This window comes from Diabrotica undecimpunctata, chromosome 4 (genome assembly GCF_040954645.1).
Source record: "Diabrotica undecimpunctata isolate CICGRU chromosome 4, icDiaUnde3, whole genome shotgun sequence".
NCBI lineage: Eukaryota > Metazoa > Arthropoda > Insecta > Coleoptera > Chrysomelidae > Diabrotica > Diabrotica undecimpunctata.
The window spans coordinates 109,646,731-109,669,739 of record NC_092806.1 but is presented as its reverse complement, the minus strand read 5'-3'; the positions used below and the strand labels follow the sequence as shown (position 1 = coordinate 109,669,739).

Genomic DNA, 23,009 nt, shown 5'->3' with positions numbered 1-23,009 from the left:
TTTTCCTGTTTTTATCTGTGCCTTAGAGTCTCTATATAGTTCTTGTACAGCATTTATCAATGTGTGGTTGATGTTAGATCTTTTCAACGTTGTCCACAGTTTTGTTAAGGGGATGTTGTCATATGCTTTTTGCAGGTCTACAAAAGTAATATGAGTTTCTAGATTTTTACCGATCTTCCTGCACGGAACCCGCTTTGTTCTACCTCTTCGTTGTGCTTATATTCTTCCTCGATCATATTTCTCAAAATTCGTCCATACAGTCTGCTCAGGGTGCTGGTTACCGATATGCCTCTATAATTATTACAATTCCTTTTGTTCCCCTTTTTGTGTATTGAGGACATGTATGCCGTTCTCCATTGTTCTGGTACTGGGTGTCCATTTAGACACTGATTGATCACATAAGTTAATATTTCAAATAGTTTATAAGTTCCATTCTTCAGCATTTCAGCATAGATTCCCTCAGGTCCAGCGGATTTACCATTCTTTAGGGTCATTACAGCTTTCCTTACTGTTTCGATGTCTACCCTCGCTTCCTCTCCTTGTATATGTACTGACTGTGTTGGGGAGTTCGCTAGGTATTCTTGTCTTGTCTCTGTCAGCAAGCTTTCATAGTGATCTTTCCATTATCTTGGTTTTATGGTGTGTATGTGTGCTTTGTCTTTTCCTGTATTTTTTACTGATTGTATAAAATTCCATACCTCTGTACATTGCTTCCCTCCGATGTATGTATTGATTTCTTGACATTTCTGATCCCATGTTTTATTCTTTTCTTGTTTTATCATTTTTCGTAGTTGTCTATCGGCTTCTTTGTAAGCTTGATGGTCTTCAGTATTTTTTGTATTTAGCCATTTTAGATGCAGTAATTTTGCCAAATATTATTGCAATGAACTTTAAATCAGATGTTTCATGTCACTATAAGGATATTTTGTAATTTTTGTAGTATCTTCTAAGTTGATACGGCTTGTAGTTGCTAGTTGATCTTCTTTTTCACTTCCCCAAGATTCTAGTGTCCCATGAAGTATTTCTAGTTCATTTTTTATTGCTTGTATAATGGGATTTGTTGTATAAATTTGCTTTAATTTCAATAATGCACCTGATGAACCTGTAATGATGACGCCCTTCATCGTGTTACTTGTTTTGAAAAAAGTTAAGGCTTTTAATATAGCTGTGGTCTCGTCTGTGAGTATACTACAATTTGTAGGTAAGTGTAGTTGATTTCTATAAAAATAAGCAAGTAAATTAACCCTTAAAGCAACGTATACGCTTATTTGAATGTGAATTAAAATTCTCTGTAAAAAAAATATTTGTTAGTCTTGTCAGTTAGCTTTTGCAGAAATAATTAATAAAACGTCTTAATAAATATTTTGTATAATAAAAAACTTAAAAAACATACAAAGTTATGAATTTTAGTCCATAATATATTGATACTTGTTCGATCCGATTGTTATAGTTACTGATAGTCCTCGCACGTTTTTCGTCAGCCTTTTACAACTTATCGTTCCTTCAACGGTATCTCCTACAATTAAAAAACAATCAGTTTAATATGAATGTACATTTACTTTCACAATTTTCTTGTGCGCTGTTAGCAACTGGTAAAAAATATTGAGGTAAATATTGATGGATTAAATAGGGTTGGATCCAGACTTTTTACCTTGTTTAGGCTGTCACCTCTTCAAGACAGGGGTACTCCTTGTTTTTTTTGCGGAGTAGTGGGGGCGTGACAAACGTGATCATTGATGCTGGCTTGTCGAGATGTAGTGGATTGCTAAAAGCTGGGGTGCAGAAGGTGTCGTGTGTGTGGACGATATGTTGTGATGTGATGAAGCGCACAAGAAGAATTATAGGTGAAGAAAGCCTAACAAGTCAAAGGAGGCACTTCAGGGGTTACCAGCCATACCAGGAATGGCTCTTAATCAGCATTTTTGGCTTAGCTGCGATATTTAATGGGAAATGATTCTAGAATATCAAAATACTCATCAGGAAGTTCGTGTCCAGTGTTGTGTAGAAGTTTAGCTGGAGGGAACGGAACTTTTCTTTTAGGAATCCTGATGAGTATTTGCCTCGGCGATTGCAAGGCGTCTTTAGTGTTTGTTTTGCTCGATTGTTCGAGCCTGTGATGGTTCGAAGGACATACCTCCTGCTGAGGAATAGGATTCTGTCCTTAATAGGTGTCAGATTAGCTAGATAACTGATATATGTGTGCTGATGGAAAATGACTGCACTGCAGAACTTAAGGATTTTCCTTTTGGTGGCCATGATGACATCTACACATCTAAAATATTTACAGTTCGCTATCACTTCCCCAAAAACCGGGAGTCGCTAACGACTTTGTTAGTTTTAATGGGGTATCTTATATATTTTTGTATATTTAAAATTATTGCGTAGAATTATAGATATATTATATATAAAGTACAGTTTAAACAGAATAGGAATAGACGTGAACGTAGGGTGTGCGGCGCTAGCAGATTTCAAATTACGGCACAGAGCGCTGTTGATCGCAAACGTGTCAAATTACCTGTCACAGCATGACAGGTAATTTGATAAACAATCTAAAACAAGAATATTAAGAATAATAAATAACCTGAGATTTTTTGGCTAGCATCAAAAAGTAGCATCAAAAATATTGCAAAGGATGACCGCGAAATTGAAGCAGGAAATATATACGGTTTTGTCACTCCTAGTAAGAGATGGAAAAATTCTTCAAAAATAAAATTACAAACAGTTGAACAAGGTCTATTAATTTTCATACAACTGAAAAACAAGTACCAACTGTAAATAAAAACTTGCTCATTCCTGATGTAATCTTTGTAATTCCTTCTCTAATGTAATATAATGTTTAATTAGCTTAAACATAAAAAATATCGTAGAAAAATTTGACCACAAAGAATATTTGAACATGCCTCGACAAACATTAAATTGTGTGAAATATTTCCGACAAAAAAAGGTGGTAAAGACCGGACCAAGAACCCAATCCTAAAGTTGACAAGAAAAACATTGAACACTAATTGGAAAATTCTAAATTACCATCAGACAGTAGATACATTAGAATTATTATATGTAACCTCTGTTGGAATCAAACAGCGAAAGTATGAACTGACTGAGGATATCCAGATTCGCTGTGGGGTGCGCCAAGGGTGTATTTTATCACCATTGTTTTTTAATTTATACAGTGAATACATCTCAGAATTAGCGTTGGCCGAAGTCAATGAGGGCCTAATAACAAACGGTGTGCCACTTAATAACATAAGATATGCTGACGATACCGCCCTTCTGGCGGGGGCACTAGAAGAACTGCAACACCTTGCTCAACAACTACATTGCAACGATTATGGACTAAAAATAAATTTGAAGAAAACCAAGTTCATGGTATTACAAAAGCATAAAACATCAAAGTTAAGCTAGTACTAGATAATGCAGAAATTGAACAAATATCTTCTCACAAATACCTTGGAGCATGGATCTCAGAAGATACTGATCAGACAAAAGAAATAAGATGCCGCATTAAAATTGCATGCTCAACTTTTAACAGAATATATTTACCCCTTTTGGCATGGGGTTGAAACCTGGACACTGAAACAATCCTACATTAAAAACCTGGAAGCATTCGAAATGTGGTGTTACCGATGTATTCTGAAAATATCATGGATGGATCGCAAACCCGCACAAGTTCTCGAACAACTAAGAGCAGTGCAAAGTTTTAAATTCCATAAAAATTAGCAACTTGTAATACTTGGGGCATCATGAGAGGTGAAAAATGCGAACTATTAAGGAATATAATACTGGGCAAAATCAAAGGTAGAAGAAGCGTAGAAAGACGTAAAATCTCGTGGCTATGCAATCTCCGTTTGAATGCAGTTCCATTGAACTATTCAGGCGTGTAACCAACAAAATTAGAATTGCCAGAATGATTTACAATGTCCGATAGGAGTGGAACTTGAAGAAGAAGATTACCATCAGTAAGAGATACAGAATAAGAAAAATATAAGTAAAAGGTAAGAAGAATAAAAAGAAAATAAAGAAGTAAAAAAAAGAACTTATATTGTAATGTAATTAACCTATATTTGAAATCACACGTAATAGGACAACGATGTGACAGATAAACTAACAAAACATGGTAAAATCATAATTCATGTGAACCCATCTAATTGTAAAGAGCGAAATGATACAAAAAATTAAGATAAATACTGGGAAGATTTATATATGGATAATATCATCTAGATCCGAACGTTCTGATAAGCCTAAAAAAATTCCTAAAAGATTCTGTATACCATATGGTTAACACAACAAAAATCATAGATTAGTATTGACTGAGAAAATACTAAAATGGTTAGAACCAGCTATGTAAATTTTATGAACAACTCCGTATAAGAGCATACAATATTTTAACTGCAAAAAAGTCTCTTAAGGAATTTCGAGATATACTTGGAATGCCAAGAATATGAGTGCTCATGAAATAAAAAAAGAATATCGTCCAGAAACTACTTTCTTGTTTATTGCCAATAAATATAAGATACAGCAGAAACGAATGTTCGCCATATAAAAGTACATCGTATCGTATTTTTCTTTTAAATAAAGGACTATAATAGTCACTATAATCGCCGAGAGGTTACCAGGACATAACTGGTTCCTAATTCGTAACTTATACAATATATACATACATATATATACAAAATTGAAGCAATTATCTAATACTATAGGAAGAGTAAGAGGATTTAACAAAAAATACTAAGATAAGTTTTCTTTTTCTAATATTCAGTTATGAGTTGGAATTCTGGATCACAAGAACAGCAAATAAGAATGTTTCACGAGCGAAAATTGATTCATTTAAGATATGGTGTTGCAAAATAAGGCTTAGAATACCTTGAACAGCTAGAACGATATCATCATCATCATCATCATCGTCCAGCATTCTGCGTCCAAAGTTGAGCATAGGTCTCTCCTAATTTCTTCCAGTACTGTCGGTCCTGAGCTTCCTGCAGCCAATTCCCAGCGATTATTTTGTCGTCTCTGTCTCTGAGATTTAGTCCACGTAGCGAGCATTCCATTCGTCATTAAGCTACTCTGAGTTTGGTTGCTGTAGCCTGGGTTAAGGAAAGTGTTTCGGCGTCCCCCAAAGAACTTCGTTGCAGTTCAGCAGTTTAGTTTTCCTGATCAAACCGGCAGCATCTAACTCAGTCAGCATAGCTCCAATCTCAACGGACAACAATGTCGTCCGCAAATTGTAGGTGAGAGAGCATTTCGCCGTCAACATTGATTCCTTTGGCATCCCACTCCAATTTTTTGAAAGCACGTTGAGAACTGGCGTAAAGAATTTGGGAGATAACGTGTCACCTTGCCTGATTCCTCTTTTGACTTTTATACATTTTGTTATAATAATAATAATAACGGATTTATTACGGCTGTCGCCGCTTCTCCGCCCCCAATTTCCATCTTTTTCTGTCCTATGCAGTTGCCTCTTCTAAGTCTCTTGCCGCCATTGCTTCATCAATATCGTTGCGCCAACTTCTCCGTGGTCGTCCTCTCTTTCTTCGTTCAGGAGGGAACCCTTCCAGTACTCTTCTAGGCCATCTGTACTCTGGCATTCTTTTAACATGTCCGAACCAGATTATATATTTTGTTTCTTTCTGTATTCTCGTCATGGTTGCATTATTGTATATATTCGCGATCAGTTTGGAGTACCGATCTATGCGACTTTCCTCCAACGCTCTCATTACGCTGTTAATATCTATCGTATCGAATGCTTTGCGAAAGTCTACTAAAGCTGGGACCAATTCTTCTTCTCATTGTGCCGTCTCCTTTCGAAGGTTCGATCCAAATGGCAATTGTAGTTTTGGAAACTGCTGCGCGAAAGATCTCTGCGGATGAGCGGTCGAACTATCTCCTCAGGTCTTTCAGCCACGAGTTCTGGCGTCTTCCTACTGATCTTTTGCCCTGTACTTTTCCTTCCAGTATAACTTGAAGTAATTCATATCTTTCGCCTCTCAACACATGACCCAAGTATTGCATTTTCCTCTCTTTGATTATTCTTAGTAATTCTTTTTGTTTACACATGCGACGAAGTACCTCAACATTAGTAACTCTTTGTACCCATGGAATCCTCAACATTCGTCTGTATATATACATCTCAAAGGAATCTATTCTTTTTTCTATTTCAGAGTCCATTGTCCAACTTTCACAGCCATACAGTAAGACAGAAAAAACGTCTGATCATTCGGATTCTAAGCTGTAGACTAAGGTCTGATCTTGTAAAAAATGTTTTCATGCTCATGAATGTTTTCCTTGCTTGTTCGATTCTTGATAGGATTTCTTTTTTTGGATTACACTGACTATTGATATTTGTTCCCAAATATTTTATGGAATTTACCTGTTCTATTATTTGACCCTTGGCATACACCTGTACGTTTATTGGTGTCTTTGAAAATACTAAAGTTTTAGTTTTGGAAACGTTTAGATGTAAACCGAACATTTCGCTGTGGTGAACTACCGCATTTATTATATTTTGTAGTTCTTGTGCGTTGCTTGCTATTAAGACGGTATCATCAGCATATCTGATGTTGTCTATGCTGATTCCGTTAATCTTAATTCCGCCTTGGACCTCGTCTAATGCTTCTCTGAATATAGACTCCGAATACAAATTAAAGAGTAGCGGTGCTAAGACGCAACCCTGTCTCACTCCTCGTCGGATTTGTATGTCTTCGGATGTTGTGTGCTCTATTTCAATTGTTGCCGTTTGGTGCCAGTATAGTTCTGAGATAATTCGCAAGTCTTGTTCGTCAACTCCAGTTGTTCTCAGAATCTCGATCATCTTTTGATGGTTAACGCAGTCAAATGCTTTTCGATAGTCAATAAAACATGCATATACATCCACATTCATGTCTCTGCATAGTTGCGTTAACACATTTAAAGCAAAAATAGCCTCTCGTGTTCCCAATCTGTTTAGAAATCCGAATTGAGTGTCACTCATCTGGAACTCGCACTTCTTGTAAATTCGTGTATGGATAATTCTGAGAAAAGTTTAAGGACATGAGACATCAAGCTTAATATTCGATAATCATCGCATTGTGAGGAATTTGATTTTTTTGGTAATGCTATGAATGTTGATTTTAACCAGTGTGTTGGTATTTTACCTGTGTCATATATCTTATTTAATAGTGCTGTTATTAAATCTAGGCTTTTACTTTCGTTATCTGCAATTAGTTTAAGTATTTCGACATTGATATTGTCTGGACCGGTGGCTTTTCCATCTTTCTGAGATTTTACTGCGTGAATCACTTCTTCTTTGGTTATTTCTGGGCCTTTTTCATTTATTCGATTATCTGTGGATGGTGGAGAACAAGGTCTATCGTCGTCAAAAAGAGTTTGTATGTATTCTTTCCATCTCTCTAGTTTGTCTTCTGTACCCATAACTATTTCGTTATTATCATTTTTTAATATTGTTGCTTGTCTCTTTTTGTGTCTACCTGTCATTTCTTTTACTTTTTTATGAATATTAAAGGTGTCGTATTTTTCCTGAAGTTGTTCGATTTCTAGGCATTTTGTTGACATCCAGTTTTCTTTCGCCTCCCTGCACTTTTTTCTAATGATACTGGGACCAATGGTCGGTTGTATTCGATGGATTTTTCTATAATGCCTTTTATGCAGTAGAGGTGGTCGTTGGTGTCAAAGTTTTTCCTAAAGCCTGCCTGTTCCATAGGTCTTTGTGCAATAAAATGGTAAGTTCACTTTGGTACAGACGTAAGTTGAACAATTTCTTTATATTCTCTAAAAGTTTGTCTCCTCCAATCTTTACGGTTTCTATACCGATATTATCTTCTCCATTCGCTTTCTTTCTTTTCATTTTCTTCAGTGCGTTCCTCATTTCTTCTGTTGAAATATCAGGCATCAATTCCGATTCTTGATGGACTAATCTTTTTCCTGAATTTTTAAACTTTTATGCTAGTTGTTCATCATGGTTACGTTAACTTCTGTATAATTCTGCATAGAAATCTTCTACTACCCTTGGTTATCCATCTCTGTTGGTGATGATATTCCCATCTTTATCATAGAAGGATATACACATCAGTTATTAAAGAAGGTAGGGTAACCTATCGCCTCTCGTTTTCTTCATATTTAAGATTTTATTATCATTTTATTTAATTTTCATATTTAACTATATTAACATTTTTTGGTCATATCAGAGATATCGACAATATGCCGCAACAAATGATTCGGGGAAAAGTTCTAGAAAGAGAGATAGAAACATTGGACAAACTACATAAAATAGAAAAAGATGGAAACCCAACGTCAAAAATGCAATAAGGATCCTAGACGGATATCTGTTAATATGTATAGAATAGAAGAGCCTAATAAGCGTAAAACTAAAACCGCATACAATCAAATTACATATAACCCAAGCAATACTTACCAGCTTTCATATCTACCGTTTTTGGCAAAAAGAATAACGTTTGCTGCCAATGTGTTCTGGTTGAATTTGGTCCGGTAGAAAATTCCACTTTGTTTTCCAAATCGAAAAATGTGTCAAAGTAACCTGCAATCGCCGTTAAAATTCCGTCTCGTGTAGAGGTCAAATTGAATTTTGAGCTAAAAATAAGATATTTATATTTAAAGTTATATCTAGTTAACTATATTATATACTAAACTATGTAGCATTTTCTTTTCCCCCTGTAAACCATAATAATCGAAAATAGTTCATATCGGTTTGCGTTTTAAAAGTATTAATCTAAACAACCTCAAAAGTCTGTTTATATTTGTTGAGTGGTGCTTTTAAGATAATCTTTTATAGAGATTTTAAAATAAATGCTGATTCTCAAACCGACTATATACGCAAATAAATAAAAATTCACTTAAGGAATTTCCATTTTATTCTCGTGGGAGAATGAATTTTCACATGACTTTCCTAGGAGCGGCCAAAAGTGTAGTGTAGGTCGACTTCAGATTTGTGAATACAAACCGAAAAGTTCATAGGCTCGTAGATAGGCGGCAATTTAGTACTCTTAAAAAATGAGAACAATTATATCAGAGTTAAGTAGTACAAGCATTTAAGTACACAGTAAAATGTTCTCATTTCAAGAAATGCAGTGTAGCAGCTAAGCAGAAATGGAGTTTCAACTGATATGCCGATTAGATGAAAATGAGCAGAATTCGTTGTAAGTTTTTTTAAAACTTTGAAACAACAGTTTGAAATACAATGCTGAATATTTTTTAATGGTGAACGAAAGAAGTATACCTGATTTTATTTTCAATTTTTTTTCATATGTATTTAGTGCAGTGTAGTACTTGGTTTTTTTGTATGGGGTATGTCCCAAATTTTTTTACTGTTTCTAAATAACCTTTATTTTTTATGTACAACATAAAACCTGTATTAGTTTATAAGAAGCGCCAATTCTCATCACTGCATATCATGATATGATAATGGTCACGGTAAATTTTAATATATTATTTTAAATAGTTATTTATGATGAGATTATCCTTTTTTTATTTACAAACTCGCATCAGCGTGTATGGCTATTAGCGAAAAAGATTAACAGTCATAGAATAGTACAACAATCAAATTTTGTGTAAATAGTTTATTGCTTTTAAATATTGAATAATCACTTTGGCACCGCACTGATGTGAATTCGGAATCTCGGAGAATGTGAAAGGATTATTCTTAAAGTGCAATGCCAAAGTGATTATTCAATGTTTAAAAGCCATAAACTATTATCCTTGATACAAATATTTTTACTAGTTTTACCAGGTAATTGAGACAAATCAATAATTAACAATAGATAAAGATAGTAAACACATATTAATTTGGAATGGATATGTGTATGTAAAATATAACCAATTCTGTCCAGTTTAATATATTTTTCAGTGTGTAATAAAAACAGCTTGTTGCTAATAATTTGTACTGTTTAATTTCTATCATAGTCTTCCTTTCTTTTGGAAAATAATACCATAATTATGATAGGAATGTAGAGCGACCATATAAGGTAAGTGTATTTATTTCTCGTTATTTTTAACTATGTGTGCATTTTAGTTTTAAAAATAGGTTTAGTATCATATCGTATTTGTCATTTTTTTAATCTTTCTTAAACCAATCTTCTCGTATGTCAAGTGTCGAGTTTTCCTTGTCCCTTGAAAAAGGACAAGGTGGCGCCCTTTATTTGTCCCTTTCTTTTGTACCAAATTCTGTCTATTTGCATTGTTACGTTCCAGTTCTCAATTATTTTTTATTTAAATATCCCCATGTTAGATCTGTAGACCCACTTCCCAAAGCTCGCCGTTAGGTCCTTCAAAAAAGGAGTGAAAAAATCAGAGCGGCATTCAATGTGGTAAATATATGCGAGTGGATATTGAATAAGAAGAGAGAATGGAACAATCATATAGGCAGAACGACAGACGACGGAGTGGTCAAGATAGCAACACACGAAAAAGATGGAGTCACAATATAACATCAAGGCACTATCCAAGAAAACATAAACAGGTAGAATTGCCTAATAAAAAAATAGAAGATTTTGACAATTATATATTTGAGAAAAGTTGAAATTTGTATATAAGAAATATTTATAAATAAAAAAGAACATTTTCAAAAAGATAGTGTAGTGGAATTCTAGACATGTCAGATCGTCGGAAGTGTTTGACACGTATGATAGCGAATATTGCTACGACTCGACAGAAATATGAGGTTGACAGAGAGCATAGATCGCCAATAAGATAGTATAATATGCTTTCTCCCAAGATCACGAGACTTACAGCAGGCATGTAAATGCCTGCCTAAAATAAATTAATTATTGTTCTAGCTGACCCGGTGAATTTCGAACTTCCGTAACTGAAAATGAACAGACAACCAAAAAAAAATACTCAAAAACAATATGTATAAAAAAAGTTTAATCGATTTAATGCTTTCTGATAAACAATATTTTTTGACGTGACGTATAATTGTCCAAGAGTGAAACGTGAAAACTCCAAAATTCCAACTTCCAACGATTGGCCTTGCGATTTGTTTATCGTCATTACAAACGCCCAACACACGGGAATTTATAAAGGTTTAAAATTAAATGATAAGTCCATTGGGATCATCGGTATATGCGGGAACACGAACTCTCCTTTGTATTTTACCTTGATAATTGTTTTCTCAATGACGATATTCATTAGCTTTTTCACAATCAGTCTCGTTCCATTGCACAGTCGAGTTTGATTAATTTTACATAGCATAATGACAACAATAATCCTACTTTTAAAAACTCTGAGTGATAGTTGACGTTGTGTTGTGCTCGCTGTTGTTGCGTTCGATGTGCACGAACTCGTTCCATTCTAAGCGTACTCACTTCATTTTCTTTCACTCTAAAACGCAATTTTGACATGCCAATACGACTATTATCATTTTCTGTGTATCGTTGCTCATCAATGCAGTCAGTACATGACGCAGCTCGTCACGTATTTGCTTAACTTCTACGACAAAATACAGGCAGTCTTCTCCTTGTCATTGTAAATTTAACTGAAAAAATTCTCGTGCTCTAACTGAAATAATAAACTATTTCACTAACCATATTACACAAAATGGTAATTGGCAGTACTTTCATGGAGTCACGAATGAAATTAATGACATTTTGTTTACTGTCAAATATTAATGGTGCATTCATAAATTTTCTAAGATATTTCAAGCTACATGCGTTTCTGTAACGCTCACAGAGAGATTGTCGCAAATTGTCAGATTTCCACGTATATAATCATGCAGTATAGCACTTTGACTTGGATATTTTTGGTAACAATTTAGCACTGATAGCATTTTCAGCCTCCAGAATCATTGATCTTTTAAAAAACAAAACGTAAATAAAAGCATTGTAAGCATAAACTCAACAATTTGTGGTTTATCGTAATTGTTTTATAATAGAACGTGACCAATTAACAGTTATATGCATATAAATATTTAAAGAATTAATGAAACATAATTAATATAATAAAAATATTATAATTATTCCTTACTTAGCTAATGTACATACTATGTTAATAAATACTATATTATACCTTTATTACAATTCAGTTATTGACAGACGTGAAATACATAGTGTATACATCTTTAGATCCTCTTAGTGATTGTTTTACTATATTTTTATTATTTTTTATTTTTTTCTTTTTTTTTTATTTTTTTAATGTATTTTTTATAATCCTTTTTTTTATTTATTTTTTTTTTTAATTTATTTTTTTAATTTATTTTTTTTTATCTATTTTTTTTAAGTATTTTTTTTATATTCCTTTTTTTAATCTTTTTTTTTATTTTTTTTCTAAACATAGGTTACAAATCTAATTACAGGCATACTTTACTATCAGACAAAAAGTTTATCAAGCAGTCAAACATTTTCTTTTCATTAAGTGATAGTAGAAAGAGAATATTAACAGGAAGTGGGATGTTCTTGTCCATCATTCTTTTAATTAGGTTGTTGGTGGGTTGTTTATACTTTTGACATTCAAAAAATATGTGGTTTAAGTTTACAGTTAACTTGAATTATTTTTGGTCCATGCACAATTAGTGTACTGTGCACTAGTTTCTTATTTTCACACTATCACTTTTACCAACTCCCAATTGATTCATAAAATACACTTTTTAAAATAGTCGCAAAAAAATGTTTTTCCTACCTAAATACGCAGGCGTTCATATCACACGTTTTTATGTCTATTTCAGTGACCACTTGACTGTCAGTAAGAAGTTTTTCTACAGGAACGATTTCGACAAATGGTTCTTGAAGGACATCCGGCTTCATACATTTCATTGAAAAGCCGTACACGTCGTCCCAGAAATTGATTACAGAATTATATCTATCTAAAAAATATAACAGAAATAATAACAAAATAGTATTGCAAGTTAGAACACACATATACAGGGTGGTCCTTAAGTAATTGTACAAAAAGGAACCGTAGATTCTACACTTTAAAATATTACGATTTGGGCCAAATTGCTTTAATAAAATGATACAAAGAAAGCTGCAGGGTGTTTAAGTGGAAATTTAAAATTTTATTTTTCGCTGTATAATAACTTTCATGTTTGTTAACATTTATGTATAAAAATTTACAACTGGGTATTATTAAATATCAGAAATTATAATTTGATGTAGCTGATATAGGGCGCCACATATGCCTTAAATGTGGCATAAATTTGCACCTAACTTTTTTGCTCTTTAAGTTATCGGTATTTGTGATAAAAAATATTAAAGATACATTATTTTAACATAAAAAAGGTATACCTGTTAATAACTTCAAAACTCAACAGTTTTCGAGATAATCGCATTTTACAAATCAACTGCATATTTCTGATTTAACGCAATTACTCCAGGTAACGAGAAACAAATAGACAAAAACATTAATACTTCTGAATTTTGGTATGAAATACCTTTAATAAAGTTAATAGTTAACAAAATATTAAATAGAATAAATACATATATCATCAGGACAATTAATAATAGGATTTGACAAAATAACAGAATAATTAGATTTTACATAAAACATTTTATTTACAAACCAAATTAAGAAATAGTTAAACTAAATAACATTAAACCTTTTTCAAAGTAAGTGTTTGATATGTCCATCATTTTCTTTAATTCATTTGTCAATACATTTCATAAAAGATCGTCTCATATTAAATAGCATCATTGGTTCTAAAGAAACTGCTGCAGTATTTATTATAAGTATTGTAATTATAATAATAAGTATTCTTCTGGGATTTTGTATGAATTAAATAATTATATTAATATCTCAATACATGACCAAGGAATATGACTACCACAAACAATCTAATGTTTAGGAAAGTGGTATTTAAGTATGTTCTCACTGCCCTTTCTCTATAATGTGGTGGTAACCACAAATAAAGCTAACTTAACCCTACAATGCGCAATTTTTTATTATCAACTAAAAAAAATATAGGAGGATAGATTAACTGATTATAAGTAAGGGAAAAATAGTAAAAAAAAATATCAAAATCTTGTTTTTAATTTGATATTTTATTGGCGATGCATATATGCATCATTGCGCACAAAGGAGCACAGCATAAAGTAGTAAGGTGACAGTAACTAAGATTTGTGAAAGGTTTTAAAACAGTTTTTTTTTTTTTTTGTTTAAACACAAAGCTGTATTACACTTTTCACATACTACAAAAGTTTGATTCTCACACAGAGGATTCTTACAACGTAGCTGTGTATTGTTCCAAATGGAAAGATGATTTTGGTTGTCCAATCTGACATCCTGATGTGGCAAGGGAGCAACATTAGCTTTTTTTCTTTTAAAATCGATTTGTTGTTGCAAGTCAGATGGTCGTCCTATTTTCGTCGCATTTCGTGAGCCAATAGTAGATAGTGTACATGCTAAGTCAACTCTAAATTGTGCAAGTTTTAAAAGGTTTGGCTTGCCTTCATTACATCGTCGATAAAGAAGCCAAGCATATATTACAGTTACATCAATGAGGTGATAAAATAACCTCATGTCATAGAAAAACTATTAGTAGAAGTCTTGTTGGATTTGATAGCAGCTTCTTCCACTTCATCTCCACTGTCATCTGAGTTATCCACGTTACAGTATCCGTTTGATTGATTATGTTCGACATCAGATACCATAATCTTCATTTCATTGCTGCCTCGCTGATTTATATATTTATCCAACAGATCCGCAGAAATACATACAGGCATATTTGTAGATTGTTCAGTTTCATCTTCGTCGTCACTAAAATCATCTAATTCATCTTCACTGCCACTGGGTATGTTTACTAGTAAATCAAGTAAACCGTCGTTGTCTAATTCATCCAACCGAATTGTTTTATGTCCATCTTTATATAAAAGAGACATCTGCAACGAAAAATGATAATATCAATGAAACTATCATTTTTGCGAACGTATTATAGAATGTTACAACTCTTATATTTTTAGGTGCAATTATGTATCCGAAAGCACAGTGATTCAAATATGAATCGAGTGTTATTTTTCCAATTACAAAATAAGTAAATATATTCTTCAAAAGCTAAAGCTGAGAACAATGAGAAAAGAGATCTAGGAGAAATAGTAAAAATCACAGAAAGATATTACACAGACCTATACAGTTCTAAAAATGACCCACCACTATCATCTGAACAGAATCTCTCGAGGAAAATACAAAATGTTGGCTCAGAGATATTACCAGAAATAACTGAAGATGAAATCGAAAAATCCATAAACGACATGAAAAGAAATAAAGCGGCCGGTGAGGACAAAATACTGGCGGAACTGCTAAAAGAAGCCTCCGAAGAAGACACGATAAAAAAAATGCTAAAAATACTGTTCAACAAATGTCTGTTTGAAGGTAAAATACCTAAACAATGGAGAAATGCCAACACAATCTTAATACATAAGAAAGGAGACCGAACAGACCTAAACAACTACCGTCCTATTTCCCTTTTGTCACAACCATATAAAACCTTCACAAGAATAATAAACAACCGAATAACCTATAAACTTGATAACTATCAACCAGTGGAACAGGCCGGATTCAGGAAAGGATACAGCACAATCGGTCATTTACATGCGCTAAAAATCTTAATTGAGAAAACCAATGAATACAACCTTCCGCTGTACTTGGCATTCGTAGATTATGAAAAGGCTTTCGACAGCATTGAACACTGGGCGGTGGAAGAAGCTCTGGTCAATAGTAGCATAGATTCAAGATACCGACAATTGATACATGATATTTACCAAAACGCAACCATGACCGTAATTCTGGACGACAAATTAATAACGGATAATATAAAAGTTAAACGAGGAGTCCGACAAGGCGATATAATTTCACCTAAACTGTTTACCTTGACCCTCGAAGATATAATAAAATCAACAGATTGAGAAAACAGAGGAATATGTATTAACGGAAAATACCTAAATCACCTTAGATATGCGGATGATATACTCCTGATCTCCTCGGAACGACAAGAACTAGAATTAATGCTGAATGAACTTCATGAAAAATCACTGCAAAAAGGCCTAAAAATTAACTTCAACAAAACAAAAGTAATGACAAACACGGAAGACCAAGAGGCAATAAAAATACAAACAGAAAAAATAGAACAGGTAAATGAATATATCTATCTAGACAAGCAATCCGAGCTAACAGAGAAAATCAAACAGCCGAAATATCGAGACGAGTAAGAATGGGATGGGCAGCGTTCGGCAAACTTTCTTACGTTCTAAAAAATCAAACAATCCCTCTATACTTACGAAGCAAGGTATATAACTCCTGTATAATACCGGTGCTCACCTACAGAGCACAGACATTTACATTTACACAGGCCAATTTGGATAGGATAAGGAAGGCACAAAGAGCGATGGAGAGACAAATGTTGGGTATATCACTTAAAGATAGAAAACGTGAACATTCGACTCTGAACATAGTAGCTAATACGTGTTTTAAATCGAGCTCTCATAATTAATTTAAAAACTAGTGAAATACTAAAAATATTTTCGTTAATTAGTGATCCAGCAGTGAAATAGCAAAAATAAACACAACAGAGATAGTAAGTTACTTTAAACATAACAGTTTTTACTATTATCAAATATTATTTCGGATAACCTACAAAATCTAGGACAGGTATTTATACCAAACCTGTTCCACTACAGACTAAGAAGGTTGTTTGCCAGGACCGTACTCCAGTTACAAATGATAATTAAAAATGGATAGTTCTATTCAATCTGAAATTCCTACAACTAACAATACACCAAACAGCTCCTCATCATATCAATTTAATGGATCACCTACATATTCTTCCGTAACCAATCAAACACCACAATCCAATATATTTCCATCAAGAAAACAAGCAATTATTTTTGATTCAATTGAAAATACCAAACTAGATGATTACTTGTCCGCTTTGAGTCATCTGATACAACCAACCCAGATATCCTTCTGTTCAAAATTATCAAATAATAGAGTATGTATTTATTTAGCAAACGAAAAACTAGCTGAGGATTTCATAAACAGAAATGAAAAAATTCAAATAAACCATCAACTCTTACAAGCTCGTAGACTAATTAGCCCCAGTCAGCGATTAGTATTGTCCAATGTCTGTCCCTCAATCCCACACTCAGTCCTAATATCCGCATTAAAATCACATGGACTAAATCTTCTGTCACCTATAACATTCCTAAGAATAGGCACATCAACACCACAAAATAACCAGCACTTACCTGATTCTTTTCTTATTACATATGAGGAAACGACATACAAAATTTTCCTTTCATTAGATAACCAAGCTTGTCAAACATGTAAACAAACCAACCACTTAACAAAAAATTGCCCAATGTCTACTGCGATTACAACAGATAATTCAACATCAAATAATCCAGTTCCAAATATAAACCCAATTGAAAATACAACTAATCTATCAACTCAAAAAACCCAGACAAACACTAAACAACAACAATCAAAAGAAGAAAGCACACAACAAGAAACCCAACCACAAAATAACCAACAAGAAAAACCACACATGCAGCTAACCAAAGAAGATTCAGAAACAACAAACTACCCAAAATTAGATATAGAAAATAAGGCAACGCATATAAACACAGGGAAAGCACAAAACAAACGCACAATCTCCCAAGTCTCTCCACCAGCTACTACATCTACAGAGGAACCTACTTTTATTACACCACAAAATAAAGAGAAGAAAGTAAAATCAGATCAAAATGTCAAACCACAAAAAACACTAGAAGAAATGCTAAGATACTGTAAACCTCTATTTGAGAACCCAAATTCCAACTACCCTATAACTTACGAACAGTTATTAGACTTTTTTGAAAACTGTGAGAACTCACCAGACCCGTTAAGTGTCACCAAAATGTATACAGAAGAAACAGCAGAGGTCACAGATCTATTAACTAATATATACCCTTACCTAACGGACCGAAAAATTAAAGTCAAATGCACTCGAATAAAAAATAAAATATTAAAGCAAATCAACTTAGACCTTCAAACAGACTTAGAAAGCGACGCATCAATAGAAAATTAATAACACATCATTTTCAACTCTCTAATTCAATGGAACATAAATGGGTATTACACCCATTTAGAAATGTTAAAATTACTAATTTCAAAACATAAACCTAGTCTGATATGTTTACAAGAAACCCACTTCAAAAACAACAAAGCTCATGACTTGAAGAATTTCAATTATTTTTTTAGAAATCGAGAAAATTCGAAAATTGCAAGCGGAGGGGTAGCAATCTACATAAAAGATAGCTTTGACGCTAAACTGATAAAACTCACAACAGCTATTGAAGCAATTGGAATTAGAGTCACAGACACAATTTCTTTTTCAATTTGCAATATTTACATTCCCCCCAATAAAGAACCCGATTCAAAAGAAATTTCAAACTTATTAAATCAACTACCTGCTCCAAGGATAATAATTGGAGATTTCAATGCACACAATCCGTTATGGGGTTCAGCAAAACTAACATCTCTAGGTCGAAAAATAGAAAAAATAATAGAAGAAGTCAACCTAAATATTCTTAACGACGGACAACATACGCGCTTTGACACAAGAACAGGTGAAGGCTCTAGTATAGATCTATGTATTTGCGAACCATCAATTACACATATTCTTACGTGGGATGTGTTACCAGATCTATATGATAGTGATCACTACCCTATCATAATAAGCAATGAACTACAATCAACTACCCCGCAACAACTAAAATGGAATTTAAAAGGCGCAAATTGGACAGAATTTCAAAATTACGTTGAAAACAACCTGCAAAACCTAAATGACAATGTAGATATAGACAAAACAATATACTCTCTGACAAACGTAATCACAGAATCAGCAAAAAAGTACGTTGGAATAATTAAGTACGATCACAAACATCAGTCGGTACCTTGGTGGAATCATGACTGCAAAGAAGCATTAAAACAATCGAAACAAGCTTTTAATAAATTCAAACGACAAAAAACTCAAGAAAATTCTATAGAGTTCAAAAAATTAAGGGCAGTCGCTAGGTATACCATTAAAAAAGCCAAACGTGACTCTTGGAGAGAATATGTCACCACAATACATAGTTCAACTCCTATAACAGCTATATGGAAAAAAGTCAACAAAATGTCTTGTTCCAAACCCCATAAATCAATAAACTTTTTAACTCAAAATAACACTATTTATAAAAACCCAGAAGAAATATCCAATATACTAGCATCTACTTATGAATATAACTCAAGTAACTTAAATTATACTTCCAATTTCGTAAAAATCAAAATAAAAGAAGAAAAAAATCCTATAGAATATTACGATCAAAACAATAACGATCTCAATATACAAATAACAAAGGAAGAATTAGAAAATGTATTTCAGAATTGTAAGAACACTTGTCCTGGATCCGACAATATACCGTTTATATTTCTTAAAAATTTAGGCCCTCAATCTAAAGAACACCTACTCAAAATCTACAATATAATCTTATCCAGAAACGTATTTCCTAAATCATGGAAAAATTCAATCATAATACCTATTCAAAAACCAACTAAACCAAAATCAGATCCACAAACATATCGACCGATATCACTCACATGTAGCATAGGTAAAATATTAGAAAAGATAATAAACAATAGGCTTATGTGGTATTTAGAAGCAAACAAATTAATTATTCCAGAACAATGTGGTTTCCGAAAACATCGCTCAACTTTAGACAATCTCGTTGACTTAGAATCAGAAATCCACGAAGCATTTGCAATAAAACAGCATTGTGTTGGAATATTTTTTGATACAAGCAAAGCATATGATACAGTTTGGAAATATTCAATCATTAAAACACTCAGCAACTGGTTAATAAGGGGTAACATATTAAAATACATTTCAAATTTTCTTGAAAACAGACAATTTCAAGTTCGAGTTGACGGAACATATTCCCAAACAAAAATTCAACAAAATGGTATACCACAAGGATCAAATTTAAGCACAACTTTATTCTTAGTAGCAATAAATTCGATATTAACACAAATTGAAAACCCCGTCAAAGCTAGATTATACGCTGACGACCTAGTTATTTTCTGTAGAGGAAAAAACATAGCAACGATTCACAATCACATTCAAAAAGCGTTAACAGACATTGAGAAATGGTCAGCTACAAGTGGACTTCAGTTTAACACTACAAAAACGAAAGCAATCTGTTTCTCAAAGAGAAATCAAATCCAAACAAAAGAATTATATCTACACGAACAAAAACTAGATTATGTAGAAGAAATCCGATTCTTGGGTATGACGTTTGATAAAAAATTAACTTGGAAGACACATATTCAACAGCTAAAAAAATCCTGTCTACCTGGTATAAATTTACTACGATCCTTTGCCTTTAAAAACTGGGGTGCCGAATATTCATTTTTATTACTCATTTACAAATCCATAATTCGATCAAAACTTGACTATGGAGCCATCGTCTACAAATCCTCCAAAAAAACACATTTGAAGTCACTGGATATTATCCAAAATAGATGTCTACGTATTTCTTTAGGTGCTCACTACACAAGTCCCATTCAAAGTCTTTATTGGGAAAGTGGAGAACTTCCTCTTTCTTTCAGAAGACAATATCTAAGCCTAACATATGCAGCGGCAGTGTCATCAAACCGAAATAATCCAGTACTGCATAACGTTTTTGCTGATCGATTTACAAATAAATTCCAACAAACACATCAAATTGATCATCCTTTTTACTTTCGTATAAAATCATACTTATCCAAATTAAATTTTCAATTTCCAAAAACCTATGATACCTCTTCAATCCACAACCCAGCACCATGGACAATATCTATTCCTGATATCGACATCAGTCTAACAAACCTAAGAAAATCAGAGATATCATCAACCGTCATTAAACGAAAGTTTTATACACTATTAAACAGATATAGCAATACCTACAACGTATACACCGATGCGTCAAAAAATGAAGACAGAGTTGGAGCAGCAATTTATTCGGAAGACTCCTTAGTTAGTTTCAAATTGCCATCAATTACAACCATCTTTTCAGCTGAATTATTTGCAATTTTAAAAGCACTATTGTTAATACAAAACAAAAACAAAGAAAGATGTATAATAATCACAGATTCTTTAAGTTCATTATCCTCACTGACTCAATTGTACTGTGACAACCCCCTTCTACTTCTTATTAAAAAAGAACTTAAAAACATTGCAAATAAGAACATCCAAGTTCACTTTTTATGGGTGCCTTCTCATATAGGAATTGAAGGTAACGAAGTTGTAGATAAACTGGCTAAGAACGCACCAACTAACCCGATGTCCGAAGAAAGTAATATATTGGTACAAAACGATTTAAAACCATACTTAAAACAAAAAATAATTCAAAAATGGCAAGAAACTTGGAACAACACTCCATCAAGGCTATACGAAGTCAACAAACAGTCACATCTTTGGAAACCAAAAATAAAAGACAGGAGAGAGCAAGTGATACTTACCCGTCTCCGTATCGGCCATACACGACTTACTCATGACTATTTAATACAGCGCAAAAATAAACCAGTGTGTGAAGTGTGCAACAGTGTTCTAACGGTAAAACATTTTTTAATACAGTGTCCCAAATATAATAGTGAACAACTCAAATATAACATACCCAACTCCCTAAGAGATGCCCTAGAAGAAAATACAGACACCCGAAAAATATTTTCCTATCTTAAAGACTGCCAACTCCTTCAAAAGATCTAAAATGAACATTGTAACACACAAAGATATTATTATTATTATTATTGTAAACTAATGTATATTTTACTTATTGTATCTATATTGTATTAATCTAAATACGCTAATGACCCTGCGTGGTTGATGCGTTAATAAAAAAAAAATAGAAAACGTAAACAGTGGATCAGAACCAGAACAAAGACAGTAGACGCGATAGAACAAGCAGCAAAACTGAAATGGAAATGGGCTGGACACAATCAACGTCTCCAAGACGGACGATGGAACAATGCCATCGGAAAGTGGCGTCCATACAATGCAAAGAGATCAAGAGGCAGACCACAGATGAGGTGGAAAGATGACATCAGGAAACAAGGAGGTCCCACATGGCAGAGAACAGCTCAAGATAGGGAAAGATGGAGAGAACTGGGGGAGACCTACATCCAACAATGGAAGTATAGAGAATAGGCTCAAAAAAAAATTCTTCAATTATTATATCAACTAACATTATTTTATTAAAGTTACAAATAGTTCAGTAATTTTTTTGTACTCACCCTGGTAATAATTAACAAGTTATTAGCAAAATAAAACACCACAAAGGCACAAATAGTGCAACCACGTGAACGAATCCGTTTACACTGAATAACTAAGATTATTGTGCAGCCCACGATATTCTAGGTCTGTTTGCAAGATGGACGGGTAGTACATAATTGGATCAAGTCGTTTTCTAAGCTTAAAATTTATTAGAGGGTACCGTGTAAGCGAAAAACCAGGGTGATGCAAATATGCAACGCTACGCATTGTAGGGTTAACGAGCAAAAAAGTTAAGCGCAAATTTATTCCACATATATGGCGTATGTGGAGCCCTCTATCAGCTTCAACAAAGTATGTATAAAATTATAATTTCTCCTACTCAAAAGCATCCAACTCTAAATTTTTATCCATAAATCTTTACAAACGTGAAAGTTATATCAAAAAATACAATTTTAAATTTTCACTTTAACACCCTGTATCTTTCTTAATATCAACATTTTATAAAAGCAAGTTGACTTAAATGGTAATATTATAAAGTGCAGAATCTACGGTTTCTTTTTGTACAATTACTTAAGGACCACCCTGTATATATATATATATATATATATATATATATATATATATATATATATACATATATATTGCAAGTTAGAACATTCAAACAGGGTGGTCAAATGAAAATGAAACAGAGGCATTATCAGGAACTACAACATTTTTTAACAACCCAGCGACCAGTCAATTTATGATTAAAGAGGGACACAGTTTACCGGTAATTTCGATTATCAAGTATTTTATGAACAATAAATCTGCC

General features: G+C 33.3%; 1 protein-coding gene across 1 annotated transcript in view; it reads right to left on the bottom strand.

The window, feature by feature from the left end:
- Positions 1-1,352: 1,352 nt before the first annotated feature.
- The window catches only part of Art3 (arginine methyltransferase 3), a 37,177-nt gene continuing 15,520 nt past the window's right edge, over positions 1,353-23,009 (bottom strand). The window contains exons 7-9 of the mRNA XM_072530007.1: positions 12,619-12,802; positions 8,405-8,580; positions 1,353-1,516 (exon numbers count right to left, since the gene is read on the bottom strand). Coding sequence (XP_072386108.1) covers positions 1,407-1,516; positions 8,405-8,580; positions 12,619-12,802 — 470 coding nt within the window. The 3' untranslated portion in view covers positions 1,353-1,406. The remainder of the gene's footprint in view (positions 1,517-8,404; positions 8,581-12,618; positions 12,803-23,009) is intronic.